This window comes from Carcharhinus amblyrhynchos, chromosome 2, assembly GCF_965287045.1.
Source record: "Carcharhinus amblyrhynchos chromosome 2, sCarAmb.v2.hapA, whole genome shotgun sequence".
NCBI classification, from domain to species: domain Eukaryota; kingdom Metazoa; phylum Chordata; class Chondrichthyes; order Carcharhiniformes; family Carcharhinidae; genus Carcharhinus; species Carcharhinus amblyrhynchos.
Genome location: NC_137325.1, coordinates 102,019,392 through 102,038,242, shown reverse-complemented (window position 1 = coordinate 102,038,242; position 18,851 = coordinate 102,019,392). Strand labels below are relative to the sequence as shown.

The 18,851-nt window shown below is 42.3% G+C and overlaps 1 protein-coding gene across 6 annotated transcripts in view; it reads right to left on the bottom strand.

Moving 5' to 3' along the window:
- The window catches only part of LOC145356924 (V-type proton ATPase 116 kDa subunit a 1-like), a 246,098-nt gene that overhangs the window by 25,056 nt on the left and 202,191 nt on the right, over positions 1-18,851 (bottom strand). For all 6 annotated transcript variants that reach the window (XM_080209944.1, XM_080209928.1, XM_080209968.1 and 3 more), the window contains 4 exons: positions 17,149-17,288; positions 16,630-16,790; positions 12,862-12,955; positions 12,000-12,118 (listed from right to left, as the gene is read on the bottom strand). In XM_080209944.1, the coding sequence (XP_080066070.1) occupies positions 12,000-12,118; positions 12,862-12,955; positions 16,630-16,790; positions 17,149-17,288 (514 nt within the window). The remainder of the gene's footprint in view (positions 1-11,999; positions 12,119-12,861; positions 12,956-16,629; positions 16,791-17,148; positions 17,289-18,851) is intronic.

The following is an 18,851-nucleotide window of genomic DNA, read 5'->3' as shown; positions in this document are numbered from 1 at the left end:
GTTTGAATTAGCCAGAATAATCCATTTTATTATAAAATCATTATTCTGTTACTGTGTGCAGAGAATGCTTCTGAAGCAACACTTGTCATTACAGTCAATGGATAGCTGTAAAAATCTATATTTTTAAAATTATATTTCAGAATGAATAGACAATAAAACGATTCATCTCCAAACTGAGGGGCAGAATTTCAATGTTATCACCTGGGCATTAGGCTTTGCAAAGGCAGAGTGCAGAGAAGAAAATATGGTGGAAGATTGCAAGTTCTTTACAGAAGCCTCTGGATTTTCTCCCTTCCATGATTTACAGTGAAAGAAAATGTCACACTGTTCAGATCCTCGCCACCAGATTTGCCTTTAGGTGCACCACCCAGATGTTGTTCAAGCCCATGCCACTGAAGAGAAAAGTTCTAACGTCCTAATGTTGGAACAGAGTGCTGACGGGGGCACCCAATCTTGGATTTGCACTGAAAATGCAGGATGGCAGGTGCTGGCATTGTTTTTAAAGAGCATCTTGCTCTGCATTGACTGCTGCATCAATAGAAGACTCTATCCTGCTTCTGCTGCTTTTGAGTTGTCCTGTCCCTGCTGCCCTTGAATTGTCCTAGAGTCATTAATGACACAGAAGGAGGCTGAGTAAATGGTGACTCCTTATAGAGCAATTCAGTTAGTCCTACTCCCCCTTTGATCCCTGTAGCCCTGGGAGTTTACTTCCATCATGCTTCCAATTTCCAATCCAATTTCCCTGTAGAATCATTGATTGTTTCCACTTCTACCACCCTCATGGGTAGAGCATTACAGGTCATTATCACTTGCTGCAATAGAAAGTTCTTCTTTACATTCTCCTCGCATCTCTAAATTCTAAATTCATACCCCCCCTCCCCGACCTTGTACCCATCAGCTAACAGGAAAAGCCTTCTTCATCTACTTGATCTAAACCTATCTTAATTTTGTACACCCTTATCAAATCTCCCCTCAACCTCCTTTGCTCCGAGGAGAACAACCCCAGCCTTTCTAACCCAACTTTACAATGAGCACGACCCTCTTCCCGCTAATCGTTGAACTCTTCTAGTACATTTCCTCTGCACCCTCTCAAGGATCTTCACATCTTTCCCAAAGTGTGGTGACCAGAACCAGACACAGTATTGTAGCTAGAGCTTGATTGGAGCTTTATACAGGTTCAACACAACTCCCTGCTTCTATTTTCGATGTCTCTAAGAAGTTCAAGATTCTAATCCTATGTTTGCCACTTTCTCAGATCACATGCCACTTTCAAAGATCAGTTCACATGCACCCCAATGTCCCACTGTACCTACACACTTTTTAGAATTGTACCATTATGACTGTCTATACTTACTCTCCACATCCTTCTGCTAAAATGTAAAACAACACACTTCCCTGTATTAAATTCTATCTCTACTTGGCTGCACATTCTGCTAGTCTACCTACATCTTCACTCTTTGCCCATCCTCCAAGTTTGGTATTTTCAGCAATTTTTAAAATTTTACTCCATATTCCAATATCTAGGTCAGTTATAAATAGCTGCTTCCTATTCCCCCCTGTCCTGACCTCTCATAACCTTATACACCTCAACCACATCCCGCACCCCCCGCCCCCCTCAGTCTTCACTGCTCTAATAAAAACCAATTCGAGCCTATCCAGTTTCTCCTTATATTTCAAATGCTCCATCCCTGGCAACATCCTGGTAAATCTCCTCTGTTTCCCCTCCAGTGCATTCACTTCCTTCCTTTCATGAGGTGACCAGAACTACGCATAGTACTCCAACTGTGGCCTAACCAGTGTTCTGTACAGTGCCACCATTACCTCCTTGCTCTTATATTAAAAGCCATGACTGATAAAAGTAAATGTCCCATATGCCTTCTTAGTAATCCTGCCGACTTCAAGGATTGGTGACTAAGTACCCCTAGATCCATCTGTTCCTCTGAGATTCCAAGTGTCCTGCCATTCATTAAATATTCTCTTGTATTGTTACTTCTTCCAAAGTGCATCATCTTACACTTATTAAAGTTAAATACCATCTGTCACTGCTCTGCCCATTTGACCAACCCATTTAATCTTCCTGTAATCTACGACCTTCTTCTTCACTATTAACCACTCAACCAATCCTGGTGTCATCTGCAAACTTGCTTCTCATTCTCCCCACAGTATCACCAATATCATTTAGGCATGTACCAAACAATAACGCTTCTAGCACTGAACCTTGTGGTACATCACTGGACACCAGAGATTAGTGACAGTACGGCCTTTACTTACAATGCCTCTTGGATATTTGGAGATAGTTCTGTCTTGGAGGCTACTCTGTCTTATGGGAATTGACTTTTCTTGGTGCACATGGCTGTTGTTATGTCCCTCTGAACCTTTCTTCCCATGCCCATCCCTAAACTGGCCCTTCTGCTGGTTGTGAGGTTGATGATGTAATATTGCCACTTCCTGGACCTACCTCCACATGAGCTGCCTCTTCTCCTCAACAGGGACTGCAAGGTCTGGGTGAATGAGGGCCATGGCAAGTGACTTCTCTAGAAATCCTAAATCTTTTACCAGGATAGCCCCCTCAGCCCCTCAAACATGTTCCTGTGTCTTCTCCTCAGGGTAAGTTCCACAAGTCCTATATAACCGTGATCATAAATTTCCATAGTCGTGGCACCTTCTCTCCAACTTCTGCCAACATCCACCAGTTTACTTTGCACACTATCATTCCTGCAACTGTCCACTGGCTCCCTAATGGCACTGTTACAGAGCCAGCACTTATCCCTCCACTTCCTCACCATCTTGTTTTGCCAGGTGGGACTGCAAAGACCAATCTTCCCCACTCACTACTGGTAAAAACCAAATCACCTGTAAAATTTCAATTAATTGGCCCTTTAAGTACCTAAATTGGTGTATCACTGCCTTGAGTCAAATTCCACCCTCCATGGTTGTCACTGTTGGTAAAATCTAGAAGCAACATCACAAAGCCAAATTTCCAGCCAAATGTGGAAGTCTGTGCTGGTAAACATTCTGACTCCGAATAATTACCATTCCAACTGAAATGGTCTGTGGTGTTTGATTAATGACTTAAAAGGTCTTGTTGTTAAAATAACTGAAGTGCATTGAGTTGGCAAATGATGCCTCTGATACTTAGATTTCCCTCTCTGCTTCTGGAATAATTAATTGACAGTCATATTAATTGGCCAAGTCGTCCAGTAAGTCAAGCTTTAAGAATTGCCTATTTTGTTTATAATATTGCACAGTTACTACACTTCTGATAGTTGACATGTGACCATTAAAATTATTGTTGGCATTAACAGCAGATGAATGTTTGAAGCATTCATGTTAGTCATCAATATATTTTAAAAGGCACTGTACCGATTGTAAAACTTCTTTTAAATGTCTGTACTAAAATCTTGAACAGTATAATTTTCTGCGCCTCTTAAGTTTAGTTTATTTATTAGTGTCACAAGTAGGCTTATATTAAAGTTTATTTAATAGTCACAAGTTGGCTTACGTTCACACTGCAATGAATTTACTGTGAAAATCCCCTAGTTGCCACACTCCGGCACCGGTTTGGTTACACTGTGGAGAATTTAGCATGGTTAATGCACCTATCCAGCACATCTTTTGGACTGTGGGAGGAAACCAGAACACCCGAAGGTAACCCACGCAGACATGGGGAGAATATGCAGACTCCCCTCAGACAATGACCTAATCTGGGAATCGAATCTGTGTTCCTGGCGCTGTGAGACAGCAGTGCTAACCACTGTGCCACCGTGCTACCCACTGCAGGTTTGCTAATGAACACTTTGGGCCCTATTTTATCACTGCATGGTAAAGTCGGGTGTATGCAATCTATGCACGCTTCCGCGCAGATTGCCACTTTACTGAGACCCGGGAATGGCTGTGATCCGATTTGCACCCGAAATGGGCGTAACAGCAATTTAAATGCATTTGAATGCATTTAAATTGAATTAATGAACTGCCTGCCCAACTTTATCAGCATTTCCCCCTTTACCACTACATTCCCTGATCCGGAATCGCACCGAAATGAACATGCTGAATAAAAGTCTGAATCGACCACTTCAGCTGCAGAAGAGGTGAGTTCAACACTTCTAACGGCTCTCTGACTCAGATCAGTGCTGGGGGAGAAGGGAGGCGGATCAGATCGTTCTCTGGTTGGGGGGTCGGGGAGGGAGTGAAGCCAGATCATTCTCTGGACATCGGCGGGGGGGGGGGCGGTGTGTGGCCAGGGGGGTGCAGATTGTTCTCTGGGAGGGGGATAGTGAGGCCAGATTATTCTTTGAGGAAGGGAAAGTGAGGCCAGATCATTCTCTGTAGCGGAGGGGGAGGGGGGAGTGAGGCCAGATCATTCCCTGGGGTTGGGGGTGGGTGGGGGAGTGAGACCAGATCATTCTCGGAGGTGTGGGGGAGAGGAGTAAAGCCAGATCGTTCTCTGGGGAGAGGGGGGGAGGAGGAAGGCCAGTAAGATGTATTTCTGGTGGGGAGGGTGGGTTCAATCACTCATTGGTGGTGGGAGAGCAGAGGATCTCTGGGAGGCTGAGGTGCGGTCCACTGCCACTCGGTGGGGAGGGAAGGGGGCAGGGGGTCGTGATCGGTCTGGGTAGTGGGGGTGTGGGTGAATAAGGGGGACAGTGATGTCTGTGGGGGCCATCATTGCTGCTTTTCGCTCCCGGGCCACTTTCTCCACTTTCTGTGGCCTGGGAACGATCTAACATGAAATTTTTTTCTAACAGCGATTGCGCAGTTCAGATCTCCGCTCGTTTCGGACTTGCTAAGCTCCATCCACAGAGAATGAGACCTGTAATTTTTTTTCAGACTAAGTGTGTATGGGGGCACCTGAAAGCAGATTTACAAGTCGGATCTGAATTGCGCCCAGATTCAGCACTGAGAATGAAAATGGTAAAATCAGGCCCTTTGTGAACAATTCCTTGTTTGTTTTTAGTCTGTAATTGCTTCCACAACAATGAAAATAAATAGATGGATGGATGAACACAAACATTTTAATGGGCTCAGTGGGTAGACAACTGCAGTGGTGCTTGTGTCTATTTGACTCAATGTATGATTGCAGCCAATTGAGCTGGTAGGCAGCTTTGCCTTGAAATCTCCAGTTTATGTGATCCAGGTTCCTGAAGTCTGCTGTTAATTTTCAAATGGTTCACTAGTATGAAAATTCTAGGTCCATTCATAATTCACAAAGAGTGGTATGGTTCCAGAACAACCATCACACTGGTGATAATTACTAATTATTTCCTGCAGCTCTGCAGTTTTGAACATTTTGATGGATCATCAGTTCTTGGCTAGAACTATGTACCTCTAAAAAAAATTACTATTTCCTGGGTTTCCCCCATCAAAGCTATCTTAAAATCTGGAGCTTAATAAAGCTATCTGAATTCTTTTCTCAAGTCAAACTTTCAGTTGTAGTTGGTAGATTATCCTTTGATTCTTTTGCCTATTATCTCACAGGTTTCATGATCACTGAACCTTATCATTCAACCCTGTTTTGTTTTGCAGATGACTGGTTTTTATTTTTTTCATTGAGAACATGTTCTCTCTGCCTCCAGTATACTCTGTAAAATGGCTGAACATTGATCCCTTCAATGACCTTCATGAGGACAATGAAAATGTGCTTTCAATCAATTCTTAGTTTCCTTTGGTTTTCCTAACAAAAACGATTATATTTTACCGGTGATGGTACCACTCATAAACCTCTGCTAACATCACTACTTTGCCTTGGATATCCTTGGATCTTGGCTGAAGCTCCATGCTATCAAATTGAATAATGTTTCCACCCCACAAACATATAACTCTCCGTGACATCTCAAGGCTGAATTTTACATCGCGGAAAGAGAACTCAGAGTCCCATGGAAGCACATTATCCAGTGTGATCATGCCTGCCCACAGTAATATGGTAGGCCAGCAGGCTCTGAAATCAGCAGCTTGCCTGTCATTTTGAAATTATTAATTAAAGGCTGTTTAAACTAGCTGACAGCTCAATTGGCTGCAATCATACATTCCTGATGCTATAATAAGCACACGAAACATGCCTGATGTGAAAGCATGGGGAAGAATTCTCCCCAAAAATTTTTAAGCGTTATAACAGTGAGAATATTTGCATAGTTTCTCAGGCATGCACCGCAATCCTCCTACACGCAGACACTTTATTGGAGAATTGGGATTTTCGCACTGGTATTGGGGAGAGGGGGCCAACTTCCATACGCTTGGGTGCTGTTGCATGAGAGTGCCCCAATCTCACAGTACACTGAGAGACCCCCTTCCTCATCCCAGGGACATCAATACCCACCCCACCCTCATCAGTGACATATTCTCCCTACCTCATGCCTGACATGAGTCACTGGCACTGGGGCATTGGGGTCTCCCAATGGCACCCCTTGCCTGGTCTCCGACAGACCCCCTATCAAGACCCTGACTTGGCCCCCATCAAGAACACCAACATGATCCACTCCTGCATGACTCCCCCTGCTATAGACCCCCTGCATCACCCCCACTCCCACCCCTGTCATAGTCCCCATGCAGTCCCACCCCTTTGACATTGCTTCTGGCACTACTTCATGATGCTCGCTTGAAGAGCTGGTGCAGACATGATGGACCAATTGGCCTCCTTCCGCACAATAAGAATTCTATGGTTCTGTATGAAATTAGAGAATCATTCGATTTCCTATCCACATATTAATAAGATATGATTTGGGAAACAGCAAACACTTATGTACCCAATGTCTCATGAAATATGTAAATCTTAAAAATAATCAAGGCCATCCATAAGCACCCCCAAGTTTGCCTAATATAGGCTTTCTTTATTCTTACCCAATGCTGGGCCCTGATGTTCCCCTCTTATTGCCAGCTGTGCTGGAGACAGGTCTAACTTTATGCTTCTGGTCTGGATTGCTTTGGCGGTGGTCCTCTGTCAGCCAGAGTCTGTGAGGCTCCCAATATGGTGGGAGTGCACAGTGGCTGGATGGCCATCTGTTGACGTGACACTCAAAGGTATTTGAGCATCAGCAAAAGGAACAAGGAGAAGCTGACCCATCAAATGTGTTTCCCTCCCCATGCCCTCTCCGCATGAAGTCCATTTGGCCCTGCTTGCCTTCTTGACAGAAGCCAGGAAACAGACTTGACTCTGGGCTCCTTTCCCCTCTTGCCATTGCACTGGGTCCAGAACGGAGAGACAAAGTGATTGAGTGCAGGTCAGAACACACACCCACTATTATATCAGTGATCTGTTAGATTTGGCCCTACATGAAAATTCCTCGATGGAGGAAGCCAAGTATTCTGTAGAGTAGGTGGTCATAGCAATCATGACCTGGATAGACACCTCCAAAGTGCCAGAACATGCAAGCTCTCTGGAATCCCTGCCCCACCTCCATGACGTCCACAGTGCATGTCCAGCGTCTGCTGCTCCATGGACAACTCCAGAGGCTCATCATCACCCTGGGACTTAGCCTCAAGGTCAACTCCAGCCCTTTTTTGAGTGTCAAAGTCTTACTCCATCTCAGTCTCCAGTATCTGGTTGTGTAACTGTGATGTGCTTTCACCGGTGGGCTTTTCTCCCACAGCTGAGGCGTACAGACCCACTGAGGTGAGTTGGGGTCGTCTTCAACCTCTGAAGTGATTGCGTGGAGGCATGCTTCTTCATTGCAAACACTGGAGCCATTGAACGATATGATTCCATTTTTGAAGCCATTCAATATATAGGCACACCTTCCTTCCCAATACACGAAGCATTCAAAGTCCCAAAGCACCAATGCTTCAATGCTGAAAGCTTGGCAGGCATCCTGTACCCTTCCCTCCCCAGTTCTCTTAACACCTGATTGCCGGAGTAATAAAAATGCTGTGCAGGTTAGATGACTTGGCCATGCTAAATATATAGATTTGTGGGGATAAGGTAGGGCTGGGTCTGAGTAAAATGCACTTTCAGAGAGTTGGTGCAGACTCAATGGGCTGAATGGCCACCTTCTGCACTGTAGGGATTCTATGATTTCATGGGACTCTTTGGTTCTTTGCAATCTCACCACCATGGAGCCTTTCCTCTAAATCACCTTGACCAATGGTCTGGTTTCACTCCAGTCAATGTGGTTAGGTTTGCCACAGCAGTCCATTCCCTTATTGCCATTGTGCATCCTTTTCTTCTGCAATTATAGAGGTTAGCCGTGATGGTGATGACGTTATGTTATAATTAGGCCTTCAAATTTATAGCCATTATATAGTCTGTTGGCAGCACACTTTTCTCAATGTTCTTTGTCAAATAACATGTGTTGTACTCCAACTTCCTCATCCCCTCCCCTGGCCTCACTCTGTCACCATCCTGCTGCCACTTTCATAAAGTCCATGCAAAGTGCTACATGTGCATCATGCCACCTTGCACACTTTGGCAACACGCAAGAAAATCACACAACAGAGCCAACAGAAAATCACACAACAGAGAGAAGTGTGAGGTAATCCATTTCGGTAGGAATAACAGATGTGTTGAGTATAGGGCTAACGGGAGGACTTTGAATAGAGTGGAGGAGCAGAGGGATCTAGGTGTATGTGTACATAGATCCCTGAAAGTTGGGAATCAAGTAGATAAGGTTGTTAAGAAGGCATACGGTGTCTTGGCGTTTATTGGTAGGGGGATTGAATTTAGGAGTCGCAGCGTCATGTTGCAACTGTACACAACTCTGGTGCGGCCGCACTTGGAGTACTGTGTGCAGTTCTGGTCCCCACATTACAGGAAGGATGTGGAGGCTTTGGAGAGGGTGCAGAGGAGGTTTACCAGGATGTTGCCTGGTATGCAGGGGAGGTCCTATGAGGAGAGACTGAGGGATTTGGGGTTGTTTTCACTGGAAAGAAGGCGGCTAAGAGGGGATCTTATAGAAACATATAAGATGATTAGAGGTTTAGATAGGGTGGATGGTGATAGCCTGTTTCCTCGGATGGAGAAAGCTAGCACGAGGGGACATGGCTTTAAATTAAGGGGGGGTAGTTATAGGACGGATGTCAGGGGCAGGTTCTTTACCCAGAGGGTGGTGAGGGACTGGAATGCCCTGCCTGCTGCAGTTGTAAATGCGCCTAGTTTGGGGGCGTTTAAGAGATTGGTGGATAGGTTTATGGACGAAAAGGGATTGGTTTAGATTAGTGGGTCAATGTTTTTTTTAAAAATAAGACTGGTCGGCGCAACATTGTGGGCCGAAGGGCCTGTTCCGCGCTGTAATGTTCTATGTTCTATGTTCTATGTTTTAACATTCTTTGTGTTATGTCCATCTCAAGATTGGTGACACTCTCGCCAGAAAGTCATGGAGGCATTTGCAACATTTAAGCCGGATTTGCTGGATGTTCCTGAGGCAGCTGAACTCCACTGTGACCCCTGTCCAGGCTGCTTTAGTCTGGCTGGGGGGTGTCCTCTTCCTACCAGCAGACCTCCTGCCTATCATTCACAGCCTGATGGAGGACTCCCAGGGCATCATCTTCAAACCTTCATGCCACCTTCTGCAGCAAGAAACACACCACGGGGAGGTCAATGAATCCAACCCCCCGCACTCCCTCCCACTCTATTTCAAACAAGCATAGAGTCAAATGGACTTGAAACATTTTCTTCCTCTGCAGATGCTGCCAGACCTGCTGAGTTTTCCCAGCATTTTCTGTTCTTGTTTCAGATTCCAGCATCCAGTTGTTTTTGCTTATTATGGTCTCTATTTTATCACTTGTGCTGTAGTCAATGCTCTACTCAACTATCTGAAATAAGTCAGCAGAGGCTGATATCCCGTCACCAGATTCGCTTTTATTTACAAGCTCTGCTTGTAATTCACAGACTGCTACAGGTTCTGTGTCAGAATCTGGAGTACCAGGAGACCTGACACTCCCAGTTACGTCTACAGAAAAGACTCCCTGATTGGATAAGTAATAATGATTTCAATCAGGGACATCTTTCGTCGCCCAACCAAATAAACAAAATCAACTTAACTTAGGGACAACTCAAAAGCGGCAGCTCCCTAAAAGGAGGGGAACCACCCAAAACAAAAAACAAAGTGGAAAGGAAACTTAAAACATCAAATTACATTGTGATTAAAGGGGTCAATGATACACCCCGCCCCTGCGGTGCCCAGCAGGCACGGAAGGCATCAATAGTGCCTTCGGATACTGCATGCTCCCTTTCCAGGGACACCCTGCCGCGAATATAGCTGCAGTAGAGAGGCAGACAGTCGGGTTGGATGACCCCCCTCGATTGCCTGCTACCTGGACCTGTAGATTTCAATCAGGGAGTTCATATTCCAATCTCAATGGGCTTGCTGAAGTTATTACACTAGCTACTTTTATTTCTATGAGCTGTAAATTGTCCATATGACACAATCTTTTTGCTCTTTACATTTGCACTTTGATGAAGAATATATTGGTCCCCATGGGAGAGATATTCCTGTGTGGTGGAATGGAAAGTTGAAATTTCTGGTGTAAGTATGTCTCACCAATGGCTCCACCATCACTGAGGGGTAAGTGGAAGTTCCACTTCATACAAATCATTCAGACATAGAATAAAGGTTGTATTAGTAGCAATCTGACAATAATTCTGAGGGCTCTGTGCTGTTGTTGTTTATGTAACACTAAATTGTGTAGGCATGTGGATTAAGTGGAATTAACATTTGTATGTAAAATAAATGTTTACTGACTTAATTATTGCTCATTGTAGAACCACAGCACATGAATTAAACAAATTAATTACAAAGCAAACTGTGATTAAACAGAAACAGCATGTGATGCCAGAGTCCTTCTACTGGAATGGTAGATAAGTAAAAGGAAACTTTTGAAGATCTACCTTATCAACACTAGATGGAAACCATGCACCACAAGTACACAACAGGTTTTAACTCTGTGGTAACAACAACATTATTTTCTCTTGGAGAATTTATGTGATAATCAATATAAAACGGGTCAGTGCTGGGGAGTGAAACATTTTCCCGCAATTGTTACCTAAATGAGTTTTAGATCTTGGATATGAAGTAAAGCTCCTTCCATTCTATCTCAACATGTCTTAAACCTTTAGGGTATAATTTTATGGTCCCATTGTAGTAGGAGCAGGACCAGAAAATGAGTTCAAAATGTGACTGAAAGTTCCTGGAGCGGGGGGGGAGCGGGCGGCAGAGGGGATTGTAAAATTCCACCCTTGGTAAAGCATCCATGTTAGTGCGGAACATTTTGTTTTGGAATTGTGCCATCCCTCTAATCTATCTGAGTTGGACTAACAACCTATGATCAATTTTGATATGCCAACCCATATTTGAACAGTGCTAACTCATTTGCTTTGGAATTTGTTAGACATCAGTGTGTGGTGATTTTTGCTTAGTCTGCCATCAATTTAGATCTAGGTCCAAGAGATGAAACGAAAGCTGGTTGCCTTTTGTGCAATTCAGCAATTTCCCTTTTCAAAATGAAGTATTCTGAACAGAAAATGATTCACCTGTTCTTTTTTCCTCATCAAATAGCAATTCATCATTATCTTTTTAAAATTTTTGATGTTTACAGACCAAAAGATGAGAATTGGGTTAGATGTTCTCCTGATTTCCCACTGTAACTTTGATGGAATATCAATGGTATTCTGGTGAAATTGATGTTAATGATGATATTCCAGCATTTTCACAGATCTTCCACCAGAAGATTGGGAGAATTCTACCGCAATATCTTAACCTATACTCCTGCCACCATTTTTCACCAGTGTGTGTAACAACACTTCTAACTCTTACAGAATTCCAATATCAGCATAGAAAGATCTACATCGTGCTACATAGACCTGAATTTTAAAGTGTTAATTGAAGTAAGCAATTCTTCATATGTGAATGCGTTCAGATGCTTTTAACAAAGAAGCAAGGGCCACAGAAAAATCCAGAATTTAAGTTCTTTTTAAATGTGACAGAGCGATACAAGTGAAGCATATGATTCCTAAGTAATGATTCCACTTTCTATCTGCTGTTTACAAGTTGTAGCCAAGGCTCTATACTTACATGTGGTTCAATAAACTTAGCATGACTCCAAAAAGCATGTGAATGACCCCTAGGATAACTGACATCTTCATCTTGTAGGAGTTCAGGAATGTTAACTTGTTTACAGCAATATTCCATATCTGAGAATAAAGAACAATGAAGCTTAACATCTGTGATGAGAGCATCATTAAATTTTGGGCTTTAAGGAATATTTGAATGATGAAAACATTTTAAAAAAATCGATTTAAGTGGCAGTTTTTAAAAGTCAGATCTAAGTTGCAAGACACTACTAGAATCAAAAGCATTTGGGGTCACTAAAGTGGCACTGTTTAGGGAACACCAAAAGTAGGTTTTATAAGATGCTAAAGGAATGATTTACGTAATGTCATAAAAACAAAAATGCTGGGGACAGTCAGCAGGCCACACATCTGTGCAGAGAAGGTAGGAGAGTTAATATAAGGTACCAAACATTAGAGAGATTCCTGATGGATTCCTGGGAAAACAGTGTTCCAAGTGCATGAAACTAGTCCCTGAATACTCTAACTTTCAATTTAATTTCTTGTCCAATGCATAATTGAGGTACAGCACTGAGTATCTTGGATAAGATATCTATTAATTGTCTCAATAACAATAAATGTCCAACAATGTCCAAATACACTTTAGTCACATGACATTACATTTGTGGCAATTATGTGGAAGGTTAATCCTAATTTAAAGGCTGCGAGGTTGTGGGGTGTGGGGAGAAAGGACATTTAGAGAGCATTCTTAGAGCTTAGAAAAAATAAGAAATAACCGTTCAGGGATCAAAGGAGTAATGTTAGACTAGAATGATATGGAAAGACTTTTATGAAGGAATATATCTTCGGAGCTTAATGTCACTTACAGGGTCAATGCCAAATGGATAAGGTTTTCCTGAAAACACTCCTAGCACTGCAGGATTCAACTGGAGTATGGCCGACTTCTGTAAGGTTTCATTGCTGAAAATGAGTTGTAGACACAAACACCATCAAAGCCAACACTTGACAGTATAATGACTAAAAGTGCACTGACAAAGGCTACGGTTGCATCATGGTTATGGCACTGAATTTTGCTGTAATGATCCAGACACGGCATTCAAATTCCACCATGGCACTTGGGGAATTTAAATTCAATTAATAAAACTAAACCAGAAATAAAATGCTAATATCATTGATGGTAATCACGAACCTACTAAATTGTTAGATAAAACTGCCTGGTTCATTAATGCATTGTGAAGCTTGCACGTTCTCCCCACGTCTGAGTAGGTTTCCTCTGGGTGCTTTGGTTTCCTCCCACAGTTTAAAGATGTACCCGTTAGGTTGATTGGCCATGCTAAATCGTCCCTTAGTGTCCTGGGATGTGTAGGTTAGAGGGATTAGTGGGGTAAAAGTGTGGGGTTGTGGGGAGATGGCCTGGGGTGGGATTATTGTTGATGCAGTCTCAATGGCCTCCTTCTGCACTGTAGGGTTTCTATGATTCGTTCTATAATTTAGGGCAGGAAATCTGCTGTCCTAGCCCACATATAAGTCCAGCCTACAGACATCTCGTTGACTCTTAACCATCTTCATAAATGACTTACCAAACAAGTCAGCAGTAACAGATTACTATGGAAATGTCACGGTGGGACTAATCTCACCACAAAGACTGCAATAGTTCTAGAATATAGCTCACCACCAGCTACTCATAGGCAATTTGAGATGGCCAATCAATGATGGCCTTGTAAGCAACACCCACATCCCACATGAATAAAACAAAAACTCAGTCAATTTATTTTCACAAAATTATACTTTCACATTTGAATTTTACAAAGGTTTATAAAAATATATTTAAAATAATTATAGTAACTGATAGAACCATAGAAACATGGAATTCTAAAGCACAGGAATATATTCAACCTATGTGGGGATGTTCAAGCAAATACATGTTTACATATGATATATGTACATCGACAGACCACACAATAACTTGTTTTTTGCCCATATTGCTCAAACTGGGTTTCTTTATTTTATAATACTTCCATGATGTGAAAGTCAGCTGGCTGTTCAACAGTGTTAAGCTAATAGAGTTGAAACCAAACTGGTTGCCATGGTAATCTGAAGTGGTATTTAGCTACCTCAAGAGGGAGTCACTCCTGAGACAAACCAGCATCAAAATTGCTGTTATTGCGTGTTTTTGTAGCTTCGAAACAATGGAAGCATCTCAGGAAGTTAAAGTAGCCATAATCTAACAGGCTCAAAACACTATCAGTAAGATTGAGGGATCGTTTTATCATAAGCTTAAAAAAGTTATTTTCTGCATTAGTCAAGCATCGAGTGATGTGTTACTTGCTCACTGTTCTAAGGGTTAGCTCAACAAAAAGCCCTTGGAATTGACAGCTTACTAGACCGATTTAAGTTAGGGCACAAAGGACGTTCTGTCTCTGTCTCTCTCTTCTCTTTCAAATACAAAACAAACTGAATTTAGCAAAAAGTTTGCACTGTAAAGGTCAGCTGACTTTGGAACAACTTAGATTGAAAGTCAGTCTGTGCCGAATGTGTTGAGTGAGGTTGTATCTTTGTTTGGATCTTTCAAAGTTGACTGATTTCACTGTGAAAAATGTTTTCTATTTGTTTGGGTACCTGACAAAATAAATTTATAGACTGTTCAAAGAATCCCCACAGTGCAGAAAGAGGCCATTTAGTCCACTCAGGCCCTATTCCCACAACCCCACATATTTACCCTGCTAATCCCCCTGACACTAGGGTCAATTTAACATGGCAAATCGTCCTAACCCACATATCTTAGGAATATGGAAGGAAACCAGAGCACCCAAAGGAAACCCATGCAGACATGGGGAGAAAATGCAAACTCCACATAGACAGTGACCTGAGGCCAGTATTGAACCCAAGTCCCTGGTGTTGTGAGGCAGCAGTGCTGACCACTGTGCCACCGTACCTTCCACAATTGGAAACATTAAGTCCTCTTCCAAGGCGTCATTGTTTAGAACGTCCACATACTGAATTCTCTAGGAATGGGATGGAGAGGTCAGTTTTGGAAGTAGGATTTCAGTGGGTTCAAGTTGCCTGTCCACATCCTACTGGCTTCCTGTAGCACTGGTGTTTGCAGCAAATCCATGATTCACCTTGGGCTGTCATCTGGACAGGATCCACACCTACTGACCTCACCTCATCAGAATACAAGTACCAGTGTGAACTGGATTTGGAAACTCATTGCAACATCAATGAGGAGCACAGCCAGTCCACCTCAGCACTGCAACAGAGGCCCAAGTTTACTCTGCTGCAGAAGACTGCTCTACCTCATTGTACTGCAGCCACCACACAAAGGCTGTCCCACAATGTCTTGTCTGCCATTTGGCACAGCATCATGAAGGTCTGCAAGATGGAAAAAGTCATGAACAACGCTGACCTTTCCATTCATGAAACTTAGAAGCCCACTAAGAAACCCATAAAATAGCATCTGTCATTTTGGGAAGGAGCACTACTTACGTATCTGTTATCACTCCAACAAGATGGACAGAATCAAGTGACTCATGCAGCATAAAGAACCAGCACCTCATCACTGAGCCAACAGAAGAGGTCCGTGGTGTCATGGTTACAGATCAGCCATGATCTCAATTGAATGGCAAAGCAGGCTTGAAGGCTGAGTGGCCTTCTCCTGCACCTAACTTGTATGTGACCTCCCTGGATGACAGTGAGCAGCATTCAACTGAATCTGCATTGGGCGTGGGTAGTGTGGCCACCAGATCCATAAGTGGAAGACAAGTGACAATCCGAATTGCAATTATAGCCATGAGCCCCAGATTACGAAAGGCATTGCATCAACGGGCCAATTAAAATTTGATCATTTCTCCGTTTGGCACCTCAGGAGGCCATCAAATGGATAGCCAAACTAGGCATCCCATTATAAACTTTCCCTGTCAGATTAAAGTAGAAATAACAAAATAAACCATTTGTAGGCCTCGGTGCGTGATCCAAGTGAGGTGTTTAAGATGATTAAAGGATTTGGTAGGGAGATAGAGATCAACTATTTTCTCTGGTGTCAGAGTCGAGAAAGGAGAGCCATAATCTTAGAATTGGAGCTAGTTCATTCATGGAAGCATTTCTTCATACAAAGACGAGCGGAAATCTGGAAAACTCTCCCCCTTAAAAGGGTTGAGGCTAGGTCAATTGAAACTTGGAAGGAAAACTGACTGATTTTTTTTATTTGTATAAGGTATAATGGGTTTCAAATCCAAAAGAGGTAGATGGGTTTAAGAAACATCTACTGTCTGACTGAATGGCAGAATAGCCTATCCTTGTTCATTGTTTCTTTTTTCAAAAGCATTTTTCAGTATGCTTTTCCTGGACAGAGAAGAATGCATATGGTGTAACATTTCAGTACTTGGATTGATTCATTTTTTGATAAAACATTTTCTCGTAAAGGGTGCAGGGGATGTAGGCACCCTCGCAGGAATGAGATTACACCTCATAGAATAATGAACTGATGTCCAAGAATTGTGATGGTTGGCAGTAGTAAATTTTGATTGATTTAGTAATAGAATGATTAGTCTGTTGATCTCTGAGTAGGTTCCACATTACAATGCAAGAATCCATTACTTATACAGTTCAAGGGCATTCTCATGTGACAAACCTACCTCCAAGGTCCATTTGGCTGGAACATAGGTCTGACATTCCAGGCTGATCCAAAGAGATTGAAAGCTTTGGAGAAGCAGTCATTGTATATAAGACCAGTGTAGATTGAGAAGAGTCCCATTAGCAGAATAATGTAACGCCCATGACACAAAATGCTTAGAATCTGAATGAAATAAGAACGATTTCAATCTAATTATTGTGATGCAAATAACAAAAGCACTATTATAACTGTGAATAGATGAATTTTACTTTTTTTTTATAAATCAAAGTTTCTTTGAAATATTGTACTTTCCTAGTAGTGAATATATTTTGGATCACATTAATCAACATTTAGCAAGGGTTCACAAATTGAGCACTTGAGAACTGTGAAATTTAAAGCAATTACAGATTAAAAATCTGAACATTTTAGATTCTGACTTCCTATAATGGTGTGATAAGGTAGATATTGGTTATGCTGCCATGGAGACCTTCTTTAGTTTTACATTTGTCAGGACAACTATTTGATGAAAGAAAACACTTACTTCATTATTCATATCCATATTTTGATGTTGTTTTTCATAAAAGATCATCCCCAGAGCCATTATTGCCATGATCAGTCCATGTCCACAGTCACCAAACATGATAGCGAAAATGAATGGGAAAGTGATGATGCTATAAGGGGCTTCATAGGGACAAAAGAACAACTTGAGTACATGACCACTGTTAATCAACATTGTTTGAACAGCAATTTTTGGAGTCTGTCTAAAGAGGATATGTTATTTAGCTAGCATCTTTCTCATTCTCAGGAGATCCTAATGTGCCTTACCACCACAAATTAGTTTTGAAGTGTAATTACTTGCTTTGTAGGCAAAGTGGCAGCCAATTTTCACAAAGCGGAGAAGAATAACCAGTTCATCTGTTTTTGGTGGTGTTGGTTGAGGGATAAACATTGGACTAGATGACTTCCTTCAAATAGTGCCACAGGACATTTTAATCCATCTAAGAGAACAGATGGGACTTTGGCTCCAAGAAGACACAATCAAGGATATAATAATGATTCAGTGACAGCTTAGATTATGTGTTGAGATTGTGAAGTAGGGCTGGAAACCGTGACCTTCTGACTCAACTGATACAGAATAATCAGATGACATCTGCCAGACATGCAGACATCATAAAGCCAACATCATCTGCAAAATTTACAACATCTAAATTATTGCTATTGGGTGAATGACAACAGTAATTTGCTTATTTCAAATGGCTTAATGCCTCTGCTAAAATAGCAGGAAAAAGAATGTTGTGCCCACTCATTAGGTATTTCTCAACTAATGCCAGCTATGATAATATGTACGCTACCAAAAATCATTTACTCATCAGAGAAGGTTGATGTAACAAAATTATATTTACATATTGCCTTTAACCAAAACAATGTCCCAAGATGTATCACACACAGATGTAACCAAACTAATGCTGAGGCAGTAAGGAAGATGTTCGAAGGGTGACTGTTGGAGTTTAACATATCGGTCTTGGCTCAGCCATTTTTTCTCTCATCCCTGAGACAATGCTTTGACTCATCCTGAGCAGACACCTCAGCATGGTACTGAAGGAGAGTTGCACAGTTGGAGGTGATATTAGCAATGCAAGTTCTTCCCTTCTTTCTTTAATGCATGTTCTTTCCAAAGAAATCTGTCAGTGTTGAGTACAGCTGATGTCTTGTTCACAGCTTCTCAGACTGTAATACATGCAAACCAGTGATCCTTAAAGGCTTGCATCAAAATGTTAAGGCAACCTTCATAAGATGGTCTGTATGTGAGTCTGGGGGAGCTTAGAGCTCCTCCCAAGTCTACTGCTATATTGTAAACTACTGTCGGCCTATGTGGGCTTCTTTCCCCTTGCTTAAATTGGTTCTGGGGACAATCTATGAAGTACAAGTCTCACAACACCAGGTTAAAGTCCAACAGGTTTATTTGGTAGCACAAGACACAACCTTTCGGAGCACTGCCCCTTCCAAAAATGGATGGTTCAGGTCTGGTGGGGCATAAAATTACATAAAAAAAATCACAAACGCAAATGCAATCCACCTTGAACCCAGACACAGAGGCAGGAAAGCAACCCGCTGTGGATCATTTACATATTTTATTGAGACTGCCTGTTTCAGATCCTTTCGCCAGTTTAGGTTTAACCTTGCTCGGCTGGGTGCCCAGGCTTTGGCAAAACGGAAGGTCAAGGAATGCTGTAAGGAAGAGAG